This window comes from Mercenaria mercenaria, chromosome 19 (genome assembly GCF_021730395.1).
Source record: "Mercenaria mercenaria strain notata chromosome 19, MADL_Memer_1, whole genome shotgun sequence".
Taxonomy (NCBI): Eukaryota; Metazoa; Mollusca; class Bivalvia; order Venerida; family Veneridae; genus Mercenaria; species Mercenaria mercenaria.
This window is the reverse complement of record NC_069379.1, coordinates 19,969,283-19,986,424: the sequence shown is the minus strand read 5'-3', so window position 1 is coordinate 19,986,424 and position 17,142 is coordinate 19,969,283. Positions and strand designations below refer to the sequence as shown.

General features: G+C 33.5%; 1 protein-coding gene across 3 annotated transcripts in view; it reads left to right on the top strand.

Annotated features, from left to right (window-relative positions):
* LOC123541765 (uncharacterized) overlaps positions 1-17,142 on the top strand; it is a 51,597-nt gene that overhangs the window by 32,256 nt on the left and 2,199 nt on the right. For all 3 annotated transcript variants that reach the window (XM_053532140.1, XM_053532138.1, XM_053532139.1), the window contains 9 exons: positions 4,793-4,894; positions 5,326-5,354; positions 6,446-6,513; positions 6,827-6,926; positions 7,048-7,121; positions 7,397-7,547; positions 9,210-9,263; positions 15,377-15,526; positions 16,859-16,987. In XM_053532140.1, the coding sequence (XP_053388115.1) occupies positions 4,793-4,894; positions 5,326-5,354; positions 6,446-6,513; positions 6,827-6,926; positions 7,048-7,121; positions 7,397-7,547; positions 9,210-9,263; positions 15,377-15,526; positions 16,859-16,987 (857 nt within the window). The remainder of the gene's footprint in view (positions 1-4,792; positions 4,895-5,325; positions 5,355-6,445; positions 6,514-6,826; positions 6,927-7,047; positions 7,122-7,396; positions 7,548-9,209; positions 9,264-15,376; positions 15,527-16,858; positions 16,988-17,142) is intronic.

Here is a 17,142-nt window from a genome sequence, read left to right as displayed (position 1 = left end):
AAATCGATACAAGTACATGTTTCAATTACCGTCCATTGACACTGGGACTCAAAAAAATACTTTGGCTGCAGTGAATATCTACAACGTTAAACACAACATAATGAATTATAAACCGTATTTCAAAAGTCCATTGGATTGTAGAAAGTAAGGCTTTGAGAATAACACTTTTTAAGCATTAGACATAACAGAAAAAATATCATTCTTTAATGACATGCGTTCACAAAACATGTGGCATTTCAATCTAAAAAGCAAGTGTGTATTTTAGATATTTAGCTGTTTAAGTTCGAATAAGTTCACTGTAGATAAAATTATTTATAATGCGTTTTTGCAACCTCGCAAATCTCACAAATAGGATACGTACATGTAACTGTTCTGAATTAAAATATTCCCCTCTACGCACATTTCAGCAGTGTATCAACTAACCCATATAAAATTTCGAAATATGTTGCATTCTAACATCATGTTCTATTTGTAAGTCCCCTACTGGTTGAAAAACCAGTTTCGTGAGCTATATATCTGTTCAGCCTGTAACTCAACAAGACATAAAATATTATATATTGCTCGACACAGATGTACCCCATAATAATGATGTGTCATGCTAAACTTACTCACCCCTGGCTTAAAAGTCAAGGTTTCATTTGGCAGTATAATATTAACATAGCATGAACAGGGTGTCCAGTTAAGAGCCTTGTCTTCTATCAAGGGACTACACTATATATATATCATCAGAAGACGTCTCATGGCATGTACCCCATAATAAAACAATGTGTCGTGAGCCACATCCAGACCGATGTAAGGTCAAGGTCAATCTTTAAGACCAAAAGTCAATAGGTTCCTACCTTTTCCTGTCAATAACTCTGTAATCGATTAAGGGATTTATATATTAGTTAGCACAAATATTCCCAAACATAAGAAGACGTGTCATGCGCCCAGATTCCCAGCTCAGATATCAAGGTCTAACTTTGAGGTCAAAGGTCAATTTTTGTTTTCCTTTGTAATCCATAACTCTATAATTAAGGATATTACTTGATAAATATTTTACCCATAATGAGACAATACGGCATGCAGAATACCAAGACACATAGTTTAAAGGTCAAGGTCACACCTAAATGTCAAAAGTCAACGTTGATAGTTTCCTGTCCAATCTATTAAATATTTTGATACAAGTTCAGGTTTCATATGGGCCCAATATAAATTGTTGTTGATGTATTGTTTTTAGAATTACTTCCCTTTCATTTGATGTCTACATATATTTTCAAAAGTTTCAAAATTGAATGTTATCAAAATTGAAATTATATATGTTTTTAATATCTATAGAGTGGAGCTTTGCATGGTAATAATCATTCATCATGTTCACTTGTTTCATTTAAAACTGTGAACATCAAATATTTGTGACAGTAATATTAACATAATTTATATTTTACAAAGCCATGATAGACACTTCCGTAGAAGTGATTAATTTAATCAATTATATACTCTGACTGTAACATTATTGCTCTCAGAAAATGGTCATGATGTACAACTTATCCGAAATAGTCATGTTATATGTTTATAAGCTGCAGTGTTTCAATAATAATAACAATATTGATAACTTTATTTTAAGAAGGTCACATATTTAGAGTACATAGCATACATACAACTTATTTCCAATAGACCTTCTATATACATGTAAAAGCACAGTTTCTACATCAGTTAGAGTAACAATAGCACAATTTATACAAACTCAATTTGAAATGATTGTATCAGAATAATAAGTCAGTGTAATTCATTTTGCATACATGTAAACTCATCCATCAGTATCATAAAATGATACTATATGTCAAAATTATGCATAATAATTGACGAAGATTATAAAAGAAATCTCAGTATTAATAACAGTGTTTTGTAATAAATAATCCTTAATTTTTCTTTTAAATGTTAATAAATTATCTTTCAGTTTGATGTTGAAGTGATTTCCATAACCGTTAAGCTATGTTTGTTTCAAGTAGTTTGTTCGGGGCTTCAACAAAAAAGATCTTTACGTGTCGAAGATCGAAGATTATATCTCTCGTTGTGAGAAAAATGATATTAATTCTGACATATACTTTGTACAAGGTTGTTGTCACATTTGAAAACCGGTACAGCCATGTGATTGCATCTATTTTCGAAAGTGGGCAGATTCAGATTTTTGAACACGCTACTTGCAATACATTTTCCCCTCTTTTGTACATTATATATTTTATCAGTATCAAATTTACAGGCAAACCCCTATACAGTAGTACAATATAGTACGTGGTTTACATAATATATGCATTATAATATAACCTCTATTATACAGATTCCCAAGAACAATTTGACTTTCTCATGATAACATTAATATTTCAGAGACAAAATATGAAACTTTCGTGACCAATGTCAATAAAATGACTAAATTGCTATTCTTATTTATTTGTGAAATATTGTATTAGAGTTTGAGGACATTTGCAAGTGTTGAAACTGTCCGATAGTTTAGCGTTTATAAAGCATCACTGAACGGCTTGTCTGTGATTGGCTGTGGAACATGCAAGCTCGTTTGTGCTGCTTGATGTTTTGCCGAAATTGTTCTGGTGTATTAATTATGTCCCCCACATAATGTAGTGTTGACAGTATTTTCGGTCTGCCTCTCTGTCACTCTGTCACAAAATTTATTAACGCACTTCCTCTGACACCACTGAACAGATTTTACCAAACTTCACAAGAGTAATCGTTGCTAAGCTTATGTGTGCCTGACGTCAGCATTTTCCGGTTTGATGATATTCAGACGAGTTTTGACACTTGATTGATCAAATTTGATAATGTTTTTGGCCTTTTCATTACATATTAGATGATTTTTCACAAAACCTTGCAGGAGTGATCAGTGTCAAGCTGCACTGTGCATATTGTCGGTTTGTTCTGGTTGTCTGATTTTTAATCCCCCGCCACGAGTGGTGGGTAGTTATAGGAATGGTCTCCGTCCGTCCTTCCGTCTTCCGTAACATTTTGTGTCCACTCTGTATCTCCTAAACCCTTTGAAGGATTTTCCATAACAATGTGCGGAACCGATGAGTCAACCATGTCGGCTCAAGGTCAAGCTCATAACTCAAGGCCAAATGTTTGAGCCTTCCATTTCGTGTCTGCTCTGTATCTCCTAAACCCCTTGAAGGATAATCATGAAACTTGGATCAAATGATAACTTCATCAAGACAATGTGCAAAACACATGAGACAGCCATGGTTGCTCAAGGTCAAGGTCACAACTCTAGGTCAAAGGTTTGAGCCACTATCCATAACAGCGGCGGGGGATATAGCTGTCCTTAAGACTGCCTTGTTAGTGGAGTTATGGCCCTTGATTTGTTGCATTTGCATTGCCTGGTCAACTGCCCCGATACAGTCGGCGATAATTACACTTAACTTTACAAAAGAGATCATTGCCATGCCTAGTTGTGCATGTCATGGGCATGTTCCAGTTTGGTGTTATGACCTTGATTTCTCAAAGTTTAAAATATTCTAGCCACTTTTCTTACACTTTCGGGCAGATTTCTACTACACTTTACAAGAGTTAGCAGTGTCAAGCCTAGTTATACCTATCATTGACGTGTTCTGATCCACTTATTACAGGTATGACCCTTGATTTGTCATATTTCTACCTACTGTATACAAACAGACTGAATGTTACCAAGCCTCCAGAGCAATAATTCTGAACCGTAATTGTTCATGTAATCACCATGTTCTGCTTGAATGATTTTCAGCAAAGCCATTCCCCTTGATTGTGAAACTATTTTATATCTGTGCCAAACTTCTATACCACTAATTGGAACTCAGCAAAACTTATTACATGTACTGATGTAGCTGCTATGTCTAGTTGTGTACATCATTTGAATATCATGGCTCAATGGTTTCAACTAAAGTAATGACCCTTAATTTGTCTCATATGCAATTTCTGCACGTGTACTGGTGTAAGGTATATATAAAAACTTTTCTGATTGTAATTACTTTCCTCTCTGCACACTGTTTCTATAAATTTATCTTATTCTTGCGATCCAGATAACTTTCAGAGAGTGAATATGCAGTTTGACTGGTCGAATTCTGTTAAAAAATGTCAGTCACTGCCTGTTTGGGACGATATAATAGAGATTTGAGAGTAGTGCATATCAGTCGCGTATATTGAGCAGCTTTGCAATCAATTTTATTTCGGTTTGATGGAATGTTTGTGGAATATACAAGCTCCTCTGCACTGCTAGGTGATTTTGCTTAATTAGTCTGGTTGGTTTGTAGTTGTGGTTTGTTCTTATATATTCTACTACAACTGCATTGGTTTCGATCGATTAACATAGTTATACTGTAAAAATTGTCGTCATTGAAGAAATCAGATTCTTGCTTTCTTCATTTGCATAGATATGTTGTTCCAATATAATCATAAGAAACAAACGTTTTGTTGCAGCTTATGCTGTCAAAGTCCTGCTGTAGATACCCAAGAATAATAATGTGTAATCTTTCGAACATGTGATAATTACGAACATGCGCTTTTAATATGGGTGTAGAAGAAAAAACAATTCCTTTTATTTTACATTACAGCTAAATGACAATTAAGCTATCATCAGTTCCGAACAAGATATTTAATAAATCATCCTAAGACACAATATTTTGGGACTTCAAGTCCTAAATGAAAGTTTGAAGTTAAAATATATTTATGCATATAAACATTGTCATTTTTGAAGAAATCAGATTCTTGCTGCCTTCATTTGCACAGAGATGTTGTTAAAATTTAATCACATGAAACAAACGTTTTGTTGCAGCTTATGCTGTCAGAGTCCTGCTGTAGATACCCAACATCAAGAAACAAAAAGAAATACAGTGTCTACTCAAACAGATGAATACGATGAAAAGGAAGAGAAACAGTAAGAATAATTACGTGTTCTCCTTAGATCTTCTGATAATCATGAACATGTGATTTTGATAGGGGTGTAGGAGAAAACAAAAATATCCATTTTATTTTACATTACAGTTAAATGACATGCCATTATCAGTTGCAAACAGGATATTTAATAAATCATCTTAAGACACAATGTTTTGGGATGTTTAAGTCCGAAATGAAAGATTGTTGTTAAAATATATTTATACATATATTAAATGATCCTAACCCTAACCCTAAGATCATGCGTAATGTCTATCAAGTACATATGGATAACATTGAACAGAAAGCAAGACGTTGCATTAAAAAATTATAATGCTGTGATTAGACAATTTATTCTTGTTTGATGTGTTCTTTTTCCTATTCTACTTTTTATATCAGTAATAAGTTCAATAATAAATTCTTCTGCATTTTCAGTCCGACAGTGAAGAAAAATAAAGGAAAGGGTATGTTAATTTTTATTGCTATACATTTTATATTCAAACTTAACTCACCTTTTTTCCCCTAACACAATATTATTTACTTAAACAAAAGATTGATATTGTTTGATTAATTTTAAAGTCAGACTTTTCCGACTCTCATAAAAGTTTTATAGCTTTTTTTTTGCAGACAACAAATAGTTCACTCTCATTGTCGACAATTTACAATGTGTATTCAATTTGTCAAACATATAACTGTAAAATCTGGCAGATAAGCGTATTTTCGAATATAAGCGCATATCAAAAGTACGCGTGTACGGCCTAGCCATTATTGCGTATGGGATAATAAGCACAAGTCATACATTTACCGTAATTTTGTCTCAAAAGTAGGTGCATATTCGATTACTGGTAAACAAACAACAGATTTAATAAAATATATAATTAACGGTATTATACCATGATAATTTTCTTACCTGTTGAATAGCAAATTGGTGTTATTTTTTAAACATATTTTGGTAAAACGTTAACCGTTTACAATAATCATGTATTTTGAATAGAAAAAAAGTTTGAATACAAGAAAAATTATTTGCGTTGTCATTACAGTTTGTTATTATTGTATAAACCTGTAAAACATTATTTGCAATATGATCATCATGCTTTCATTATGCATAAATACTGTATTAGTCTATACCGACGCAAGTGTAGGGGTATTGCGGCTGCTTTTTTTGTTTTTGATTGTGGAGGAAGACCCCAAGGTCCACTCCAGGCATTATATTACCACGGGAGGCACATCTGTAAAACCGTCAAATTCTGCACCTAGATGGTTTCCACACATGAAGAATAACGAGATCGAGCTCTCTTTGGCAAATGATTTGATGTCAGCGACCTAAACCACTTATCGCCAAGGTGGACCCTAGTCCTAATGAAATGTTTGTTTTTCATATTGTTTTTATGTACGTAGTATAGTATGGTTATATTTATATTGATAAAGGGTATATTATGCTGCAAATAAATCATTTTGTTTCTCTTGTTTAAACTGAATCAAACTGTGTTAAATTTGTGTTCATGAATTTGAAATAAATCAACCAAACACATCCATAATTGCTTATAAAATTCAGGTACGGAGGTCGGTAAAACTACCCGGAGAGACTATACTACAGTTGATGATTGGTTACCGGAAGAAATGGTATGCATATATTGCACTAAGTGTTAACGAAATTGCCCATCAATGGTGACATAATTATTTTAGTATCTTTAATTCAAAACTGATCATTTATTAAAGTCAGATCTAGTTCAAATAAAAAGCATAAATTTGTATTAAATATTTAGAATCAACAATAGGCCGTGGAAACGAATAACAAATCTGCTTTAAAATGCACTTCTTTTTATAAACCCTTAAAAGAACTTCTGTACAGAGACAAATAACAGAAACAAATCAATTCAACGAACATAATAATTTTAACAACCAGAACGTCTTGCAAAACTTTGTTTAAATTCAGGTAGACAAGTACAGCAAACAGTTTGTCGATAACGGCTTTGAAAATACAATTTTCATAAGTGCAATGACAGAGAAAGATTTGCGCAAAATTGGAGTAAAAAGTAAGTAAATATTTTTGTTTATACAAACGTCATGGAAGTGTTTACCGTAGTAAACTATAACAAAATCCAATTTCATCTGTTTCTTTTAAATCTTTGGTTATCTTTTCGATTTATTTTACAGATGACGGAGAAATAGTAACATTACTTTCGCGCATAAGGACTCTACCAGATTTCAAAATAGCCCCTGAAATACCGGTAAGAGAATAACGATTGATATTGAGTCAAAGCAAAGAAACATCTACGAGTTCATTTTAGCTACACAAATTGTTATATATGCGGGATAAAAGCGCTAACGTCATATCAGCCACAACCATATCAGATGATTTACACTCTCATCGGTTTTTAATGTCAGTTAATTTCATAAAGTATACAGTTTTCATACAGCAAGTGTGTAAATGAAAATAGGTTTCGTGTACTTTGTCACATTATTAGATCAATCGTTGTTTCCATACGTTATTTAATTACTCCAGACTACCTTATCGGAATGGTTACACAACATTGGACTTGAACAATATAAAGCAAATTTTATGGAAGCCTCGATAAAGTCCAAGGAAGAAATGGAAGCACTGAAATCATTTGGAAAACAAGACATCAATGAACAGCTAAAGATAGTAAAAAAAGGTTTATACGCATGTTCTTTATTCTTCTTTTAACAGAATAGAAAAACTTACAAAGCACCACTTCATACCTGAGATTTTGAACTTTGGTTTTCCATTTTAGCGCCCCTAAACTTTATTCAGAGTAAACTATTAGTATATTTAGATAAGTATATAAGAATGTACGGCGTCCGTCGTCAATCGTCAGTCGTACGCCTTCCGTGGTCCTTCATAAACAATTTTGCTTAAATACCTACTCCCTTGACAAACTATCAGATTTATACCATTTTGTTTGCAATAGCATCCATCGAATTTGTTTAAAATGTTCATGTTAGGCTCTTCGATAGGCCGCCGCAGCTAAAAATAGATATACGGCTTCTTCTAATGAAATATCTGAAGGATTTTCATCATTACTGGTCTGATGCATCATTTTGCAGTCTTATTATTTGATTGTTTTAGCTGGAGGCATCTGGCCAATCGTAAGGGCCGAAAGATCGAACAATAGAAATACTTCGAAACAACTTTTCCTCAAGAACCGCCTAATGGATATTCATCAAACTTAATCTGTAGCACCTTTATGTTAGATTCTCAATCATGTGTGTTCAAATGGATCCCTTTGTCAAGTTTAGGGACCTAAAAGCTATATATTTAAATACCTTTTAACGACCTTTTTGCACTATGTACTGAATGGATCTTCATCAAACTTGGTTTTATACCGTTCAGCCGTTTTAGGGGCCGTTAGAGTTAAAAACTATTAGAATATCTTTAAATGACATGTTCTTATGAAACGCTGGCTAAATCGTTATTGGTCTATAGCGTCATTGCAAGGTCCCCCCTCACACTCGTTCATTTTGGGGCACTTGAACCTTTTTAAGGGCCATTTATTCTATAATAAGCTAAAATAGAAACAAAACATGATTCACTTGATGGATCCTCATCAAACTTTGTATATAGCGTCATTGAAAGATCAACCATCACATGTGCTCAAATGGAGGCGCTTGGTGTCATTTAATGACCACCATAACAAAACATAGAAAGACCCTCAAATGACTTCTTCTGATTAATCATTGGATAAATCACATATGGTGTGCAGATTCATCGTAAAATCTACAACCAATGTTGTTCAAATTAGAAAAGCTTTATGGATCTTTATCAAACTTGGTTTTTATTATCACTGTATGTTTTTTCCCATTTCCTTTTAGAGGCCGCTAGAGTTAAAACAAACAATACAATTTAGTGTCATTGTTAGGTCGTCTCCAGAACTTGTTCAAATCGAGTCATCTTGGCCACTTTTAGGGGCAACTAGAGATATAGAGATAATAATAGAAAATCGTCTTATCAACAACTTGAAGGATTTTCATCAAACATAGTCTGTAGCGTCATTTCAAGATCCTCTCTTGATGTACAAAAGGGTAATAACTTCTTATTTGTAAGTTTGTCCTCATTGTGAGGCTTTATTTGTTGGCCGTCACAGCGAAATCTCAAAGAAATAAACGCGTGGTTAACAAAGATTTTACCGGATATGACGAAATTATAAGTCACTTCAATTCTTGAAAGAAAATTTAAAACTGAAGGACCATGTCATGCTTAATTCACGGTTTCAGCATTTCAGACTTTATAAGTTGTATAATTGTTAAGCTATTTATTTTAATTTTGATGTAAAATCATTGTGCATTGTGTCTTTTAGGACATGTCAAGCGCCTACGTGATGCGATCAAACAGATGCGTCAACCAACTAAAAGTAATGTATATTACAGAATCTTTAAATAATTTATTCAGTAACGCCATATTCGATAAGATTTAAAAAAACCTAAAGTATTCATAGTGACTAGATTAATGGTCTACTTAATGAATTCACTTACAAGATATTTTTGTGAGGTGGAAAAGTATGCAGACGAAGGTGTTTGAAATTGATATTCCAACTAGTAGAAATTATATTTTGAAAAATATCTTAATTACAAATTTATTACATTTATAATCAATCTTGTAGGATATCAGTTGTCGTTATTTATTACTGTTTCTTCAAACATCACCAATTTATGTAAATTTAAGTGGAAATATTACTGGGTGTAATAAAGGCGGAGATTTGTGATACTGTCAAAATAGTGCATCACTATAAATGCTAGACAGCATAGTTTGATAAACGTTTATAATATATTTTACGGTTGAACTTACGTCATATTGCCACGTATGTCAAATTACTGGCATCATCCTGTGATAGGACATTAAGACTGATGAATCACATTTTGGTCTTGTTTATGTTTTTTAGTATACCAGTTGTATTAACCGTCCTTGATTTACATATTTGGATACATTAGATAGATTCCAGGTCATATCTTCATCTGTTTGTTTTATGACAAATGTACACGTTGAGTATACATTTTTCTTCTGGGATCTCTAAAATCAGTATTTACATTAGACAGTATAGTATAGTAACCATTTGGTAACACTTACAAATTGTGTCCCTACCGCGCTTCAAGTGTATACGAAATATAAACGCATCTTTTGATATCACATTCAGCTTAGATTCATATCAAGTTTGTCAGAAACGCATTGATTCATTATATATTTACGGTGTCAGTTGTTTAGTGCCCGATTTCGTACGTATTTACACAATATACAATTTCAAGAACAATATTATATTTGTATGACCTTCTCTGTGAAGACATTCACTCGTAAATAAAACAACCAGATAATTAAACAGCAAATAAGAATGTGTAAGTTGCAAAAGTAGTTGGGTTTCTCTTTTTTGACGTTGCATAGGAAACTTTTCTCACAGAGCACAGGAGATATTTTTCAAAATAGTATTTACTGGTGCGTGATGAGCCAGTCCTCCTGCTTTCATTATGTTTTGGGAGAAGACCTATCGGGGACTCTTTAAAAATTGCCGATGGGAGTTTATCGAACGGTCCCGCGATATGACTTAAACTTACAAACTGATTTAATTTATCCACCCGAGTTGTATAGTTCTGAAATTCTGTAATAAAAATTGAACCTTTCCGGATACATCTGTATCTGTATCGTTGTTATTTGTAACTTGAAGGGGTCAAATGATCATGCTATTACATTTCTGCTTCTGTGACTTTTCTTTAGAAGCATATATTCCATTGATTATATAGTCCTATCTTTTTAGAAATGTTGTATCCGAAATATACTCTGAAAATATTTTTGTCATTTATAATTAATGCATAATATAAAATTGACGTGAGTAAATAAGTGTCAAAGGCCATGCGCTTTATTTTTTTACATTAAAAACATGTCCGAGATAAATAATATCAATGCACATCTAAATTTGTTGAGTTGATTCTATTTTAAGATAATACAGAGATGAAGTAAATGTATTCTAGGCAAATACAGAACTTCTACAAAGCTCACTTTTCAAATTATCTACCTTCATTAAACTACATTAAACTTATGAATAACTTCCCAATCGACTTTACTGAAGTTTCACACAATGGCAAATTACGTTTAAAGAAAGTGCATCTTGACTTTTACCACGCTAACGTTTTATATGATCTCCCCTTATAAAAGTGTTGTCGTGGCAATAAAAATTAAACACAGAGAAGGTTTTAACTGATCTGCCATTTCTATCAACAGAATATCCAGAATCCATTAAAATAAGAAAATAAGGGATACACCGGGTACAAATGTACTGAAACGATGACTAAAAAGCATTTTCTCATCGCTATTATATTCTATTCAGTCGTCTAGATTGTACTTACGTTAATTACAATAACGGGATATTAAGACAAGGCAAGACAAGGCAAGACAAGGCAGATGAAAAAGATAAAAAAAATCTCAATGCTTTGTTAATTTTATTTCCTAAGTAAGGAAGTAATGCAACAGTCAAGAAAAAAAAATGACAAATAAGGTATAACTTGAATGTAAAATGTCGTCGCTTTTATACTAAGAACGGAAACTAGAAACACTGGTCGTTCAAAGAAAAAAATCAAAAAGAAAAGATACGCCTCTGAGCAATGCATGTCTTCCGGAGTGTATACCATGAGTTGTTTGACCCCTGCTGGTTAAAAACCGGTTTCGGGGACTATATGATTGCGCTTTTCCGTCCGTCCGTGTGTCTTCCCGTCCGTCTTTTCCTCAGCCCGTCCGTCCGTCCCCAATTTCGTGTCCGGTCTATAGCTCTGTCATTCTTCAATGGATTTCAGCGTTAATTCCGCACAAGTACTCGCCATGAAAAAACAACCTGACAATTACCCGAAAGGTCAAGGTCATACTTGGAGGTCGAAGGCCAAAACGGCTTTTTTTCCCGACCCGTCTATAACTCAACAATCCTTTAAGGGATTTTTTATCACTTGGCACAAGTGTATCCCATAATAAGATTCCATATAATGTGCAACACCGCGATCCCTAGCTCAGAAATCAAGGTCACACTTAGAGGTAAAAGATCAATAGGTTTTTATTGTATGGTCAAGAACTCTGCCATCCAGGAAAGGGTTTTAATATTACTTGCAAAATGTTTTCCAAAATGAGTCAACGCGTCTAACGCAACATACTTATCCCTATGTGTCTAACGCAACAGACTTATCCCTAACTCAAAGGTCAAAGTCACAGTTGGAGGTCAAGGTCAATAATTTTGTTTGTCTTTTCTGGTCCATAAGTCATCAGTTAAGAGATTTTAATATTGATAGACATAAATGTTCCCCATAATTAGGTATTTTGTCATGTGCAATACACACACCCAAAGACCAAAGGTCAATGTCCCACCTGAATGTTAAATATCAATATTGTTTTTTTCCTGCCCAGTCTGTAAAATATTTTTATATTAAATCATGTATCGTATGGACCCAATAAATAAAATTATTGATGTATTTTCTTGAGAGTTACTTCCTGTTTATATGATGATTTCTTACATTTTTCTCAAATTTTCCACTAATTTCAAAATGAAATGTTATTCAAATTGAATATAAATACTGTATATATTTATTAATGTTATTAGCAATCAACAATTGTAGATTATGGACATGTAAATTTTATCCAGTAGGGGATTTTGTATTGCACGGCAATAATATATTCACTTGTTAACATATGGCTTATCAATTACCCGATACCTAAAGTACATGTCTATTTAGAAAAAGCATACTGTAACATGGTGATATTTTTTATGTTTATGTAACGCAGAAGTTACAGTACATGTATTACAGTGAGAACAAATGCAACGAAATTTATTTTATGATAAACATTTAATAGTGGCAAAGTGTTACATGTATTTGTTTTTCTGGGCAAGTGCCTCCAACTTTCTGGTGATTTCATCTATTTGTCACATGTGTATCTATCTTGCACGATCAAACTATTAGTGTCAGATGTCCTTCCTTTAATGAATACGACTTATTGCAGCTTAGGGAAAATTAGTCTAAGTCAAACCTGTCTATAAGGCCACCCTTGGGAGAGCCAAATTGTGATCTTTTTTGGGAGGTGGTCTTTATTCACAGGTTAAAATACAAATAAAATGGGAAACAAAACATGTGGTCTTTACAGCCAGTTGGTCTCTGCACAAAGGTGGTCTTTAACATAGGTTTGACTGTATATATGATAATCATTTTAATATAGGTAAGTAGTAAATAAAGTATTAAAATTTCTTATCATTCGTTTAAAAATAGCGTCTCACTACAATAAAATAATGCTTTTCTTCAACAAATCTAGGGTTGATAAAATTTTGTTGTCATATCGTGTAGAACATTTAACAATTTTCTAGAAAAAATACTTATGAACACTTCGTATCTTTATAAATGGTATTTGCTCGTTTTCTAAAAACACAGCTTCAATATGTATCTTGTGATTTTTTACAAATGGAAAGAAGTAGAGAAATGAATGAAATAATTTGTTTATGTTGTTTAATATGTTTGAAATTTTACCACATTATTTACAACAATTTGGTCTAAAGTTATGCTTAGTCCAGTACAATGATAGAGCATAGAGAGTGAAGGGTATATACAAGGTTTGATTGCAGTTTTCTGTCATTTTGATCATATTGAACAAGAAACTGCTGGATGATGCCTTTATCATTGGGCAAACCATTTTGTCATCGAATGCTCAACCTATGAAGCGTTGCTTATTTTTACTATGCCCCACTTCGAAGAAGGTGGGGTATAATGTTTTGCAGATGTCCGCCAGTCTGTCGGTCGGTATGTCGGTCGGTCCGTAGACCAATTGGGTTTCAGATGATAACTCAAGAACTCTTGAACCTAGGATCATGAAAATTGAAAGGAAGGATGGTCATGACAAGCAAATATCCATTATTGATTTTGAGATCAGTTGCTCAAAGGTCAAGGTCACAGTGAGTCGAAACATTTAAACGGTTTCCGGATGATAACTCAAGAATGCTTGGGCTTAGGTTCATAAAAGTTGATTGAGATATTTGCCATGACAGCAAATGATCCCTGTTGATTATGAGGTCAGTTGCTCAAAGGTCAAGGTCACAGTGAGCCGAAACATTTAAACGGTTTCCGGATGATAACTCAAGAACGCTTGGGCTTAGGTTCATAAAAGTTGATTGAGAGATTTGCCATGACAGCAGATGACCCCTGTTGATTATGAGGTCAGTTGGTCATAGGCCAAGGTCACAGTGACCCGGAAGAGTAAAATGTTTCCAGATGATAACTCAAGAACGCTTATACTTAGGATCATGAAAATTTATAGGGAAGCTAGTCATGACCAGCAGATGACTCCTATTGATTTTGAGGTCAGTTTATTTAAGGTAAAGGTTACGATAACCCAGAACAGTTAAACAGTTTCTGGACAAAAGCTTGAGCCTAGGATCACGAAACTTAACAGGAATGTTGATCATGACCAGCAGGTATCTGAATGATAACATGAGAACACTTGAGCCTAGGATCATGAAATTTGATAGTGAGGTTGATCATGACCAGCAGATGATCACTATTGATTTTGAGGCCAGTTTGTCAATGGCCAAGATCACATTGAGCCAGAGTAACTGGAGAATGTTTTGGTCTAAGATCACTTTTGATACAGAGTTTACTTATGATTAGAGTAAATGATCTTTAATTATGTCTCCCACACCACTGTGAGAAGTTTACTGAAAATACTGATGAGTGATACAGGTCTTGGTGCGTGGTTGACTGAAATACTTAATGGAGACGAAATGCCAATCTAGATGATTAGTCAGTTGTGGGAGACTGGCGATTTTCTCAAAAAGAGCTCTAGTTGTTGATTTGAAGTCAAAAGCAGCTCTAGTTGTTGATTAGAGGTCAGTAAGTCTAACATCCAGTGCACCATGACCAAATATTTTCTGTTCCTTGTACATTTACTCAATGCACCAAAGGGCGGGAGAATTTTGTGTTCCACGAGCTCTTGTTTAATTGATATCACCCTGGAAACCTTCTTTATATTTTATATCGTTATTTGATAGAATTTTTACAATTTTCAAAAACCAATGGACAGTAAAATATAATAAAAGTGTTATTTTATTTATTTAGAACACCTTATTTTATGATAAATATTTTTCACGATAATTTGCCTGTATATTATAGATTATGCAAGGTTCAGGATACTACTTTAATTCTGATGATGTTTTATCAGTGATTACATGTTTCAACCGTACATTTGTAATTTAATAACATTACAAGTATGATTCTTTGTTTAGGCGTATTCTGTACGCTTGTGTTATGCTTATTGATGTGACAACCTGGAACTATGTTACAAATATAACCCTTTTAACTTTAAATTTCATTTTAAGTGAATAAGTTACGATTTAAATGTGAAACCTAGTCAGATATTCCAAAGGTAAGTATCATATTATATCTTCTTGAAAGGTCCTCGGACTAGCAAACTGAAAAACCGAAGTATCCAAATTTAGATCCTAGATATCTTTTGTAGGAGAGGAGAAAATTGAAAAAGCGAGAAAGGCACTACAGAAGAATATACCAGAGGATCATTCGAACGGGCTTCAACAATTTTGGACTGATTTGATTAAACTTTGTCTTGTACCACAGTCGTCTGCATTTGGTTCAGAAAATACATTAAAAGGTAAATGGTATTTATTATGGCTTAAGATTTTGGATCCGTAATAGAGTACCTCACCATAAACCTACCTGGACTGCAATTCTCAATGGAGGAGGGGGGGGGGGGGGGAGTGTGAGGGGGTGGGGGGAGCGTAGGTTCAAGCCCCACTGGGACCAATTTTTTTCTCTATTTTCCTTTTTTTCTAGTAAGTTTTTACTTCTTTCTTTCAAGACTTACTATGGATGTATTGTACAAAAATGGAAAATTTTCACTTTATAAGCGATTTATTGCTGTTCAACGTGAATTTACCTCTGAATCAGGAGGGGTAGAGTTAGACATCTTTACAAATACTGACTTACATGCGGTAAAAGTTCTCTATTTCGCCTTCATTCTTTATATTTCATATCGTGGCATTAATTCAGGTAGGTTTTACCTCTGCCCCAATGTTATTTTTGAATGAAGTGAGCAAAATTCAAAACAAACCCACAAGATTCGACCTTAATTTTTCAATGTTGGAGTTAGAATTCTGTCTCATTAAATCTATTTACTTGAGGCACCCTAGAAAAAAATGATATTTACAGTTGTATTTTGTGTTTTAAAATTGTTTAACAATAGTTTGATCTGGCTTTTATAATATTTAATGCTGTAATGAATTATCTGCAAACGTTTTAGATAGTGGCCATCACATTGAAATTTGTCTCTACTTGTCAATGAGCTTGAGGAAATACCATAAATAATACAAACTTTACAAAAAAACAGCACGGTAAAAGTTGTTTAAAATTTGCAACACAGTGCGAAACATGGTCAGCTTTAAGAATATACCAAGCAAATGCCATTTTTTTTAAACATTACTATTAGGTGTCCAATACCTTAAAGGACCTAAACTAAAAATCCGGTCTCGAAGTTTATAAATAGTTATGATCTAATTCTTGATCATGTTAGTCTGAGGCAAAGTAAATTTCAGGCCAAGGAGATTTCTATCACTAGTATATCAACTTTTAAAACTTGACTAACACACTAAAAAACTTCCCAACTTACTTTACAGATAGAACTTGTCTTAATATGAATAATATATTGCCTATAACTCATTCAAATACTTTTTACTACAATACCAAACGACGGCAGATTCTAAAACTCGCGAAATGCCCTTTTAACAGTGAAATGTTAATATCTCTCATTCTAGAAAGGTTGAAGAATGTAATGCTGTCTACTTCTATGCAAAAATAACGTAACGTTGTTTGTTTTGTTTTTTTTTGTTCATTAATGCGCAAATAACCTTGATGTTGCAATTCTGTTAATATATGAATTTACAAATTTATTAGAAGATGATACAAAATACCTTCTTGAATTTTACAGAGAGGTTGAGTAAGTTGCGCAACACTTGGCTTGTAATATTTGCTTTGTCAAATATTTTGTGGTTGATACTGATTTCCACTTTGGCTGCTGAAGGACATTTACTGAGTGTGTTTGGAAGCAATCCTGTCGGTAAGACATTACTGTTATGCTGGATGTGTTTTAAAGTTTATGTCAGACCATGTGAGAAATAAATACTCCGTTCATGTGATACTGAAAACAAAAATTGCTCAAACACCATTTTATTTAATATTCAATTTTGTGCTAACTTTGTTTCTCTACTTTTA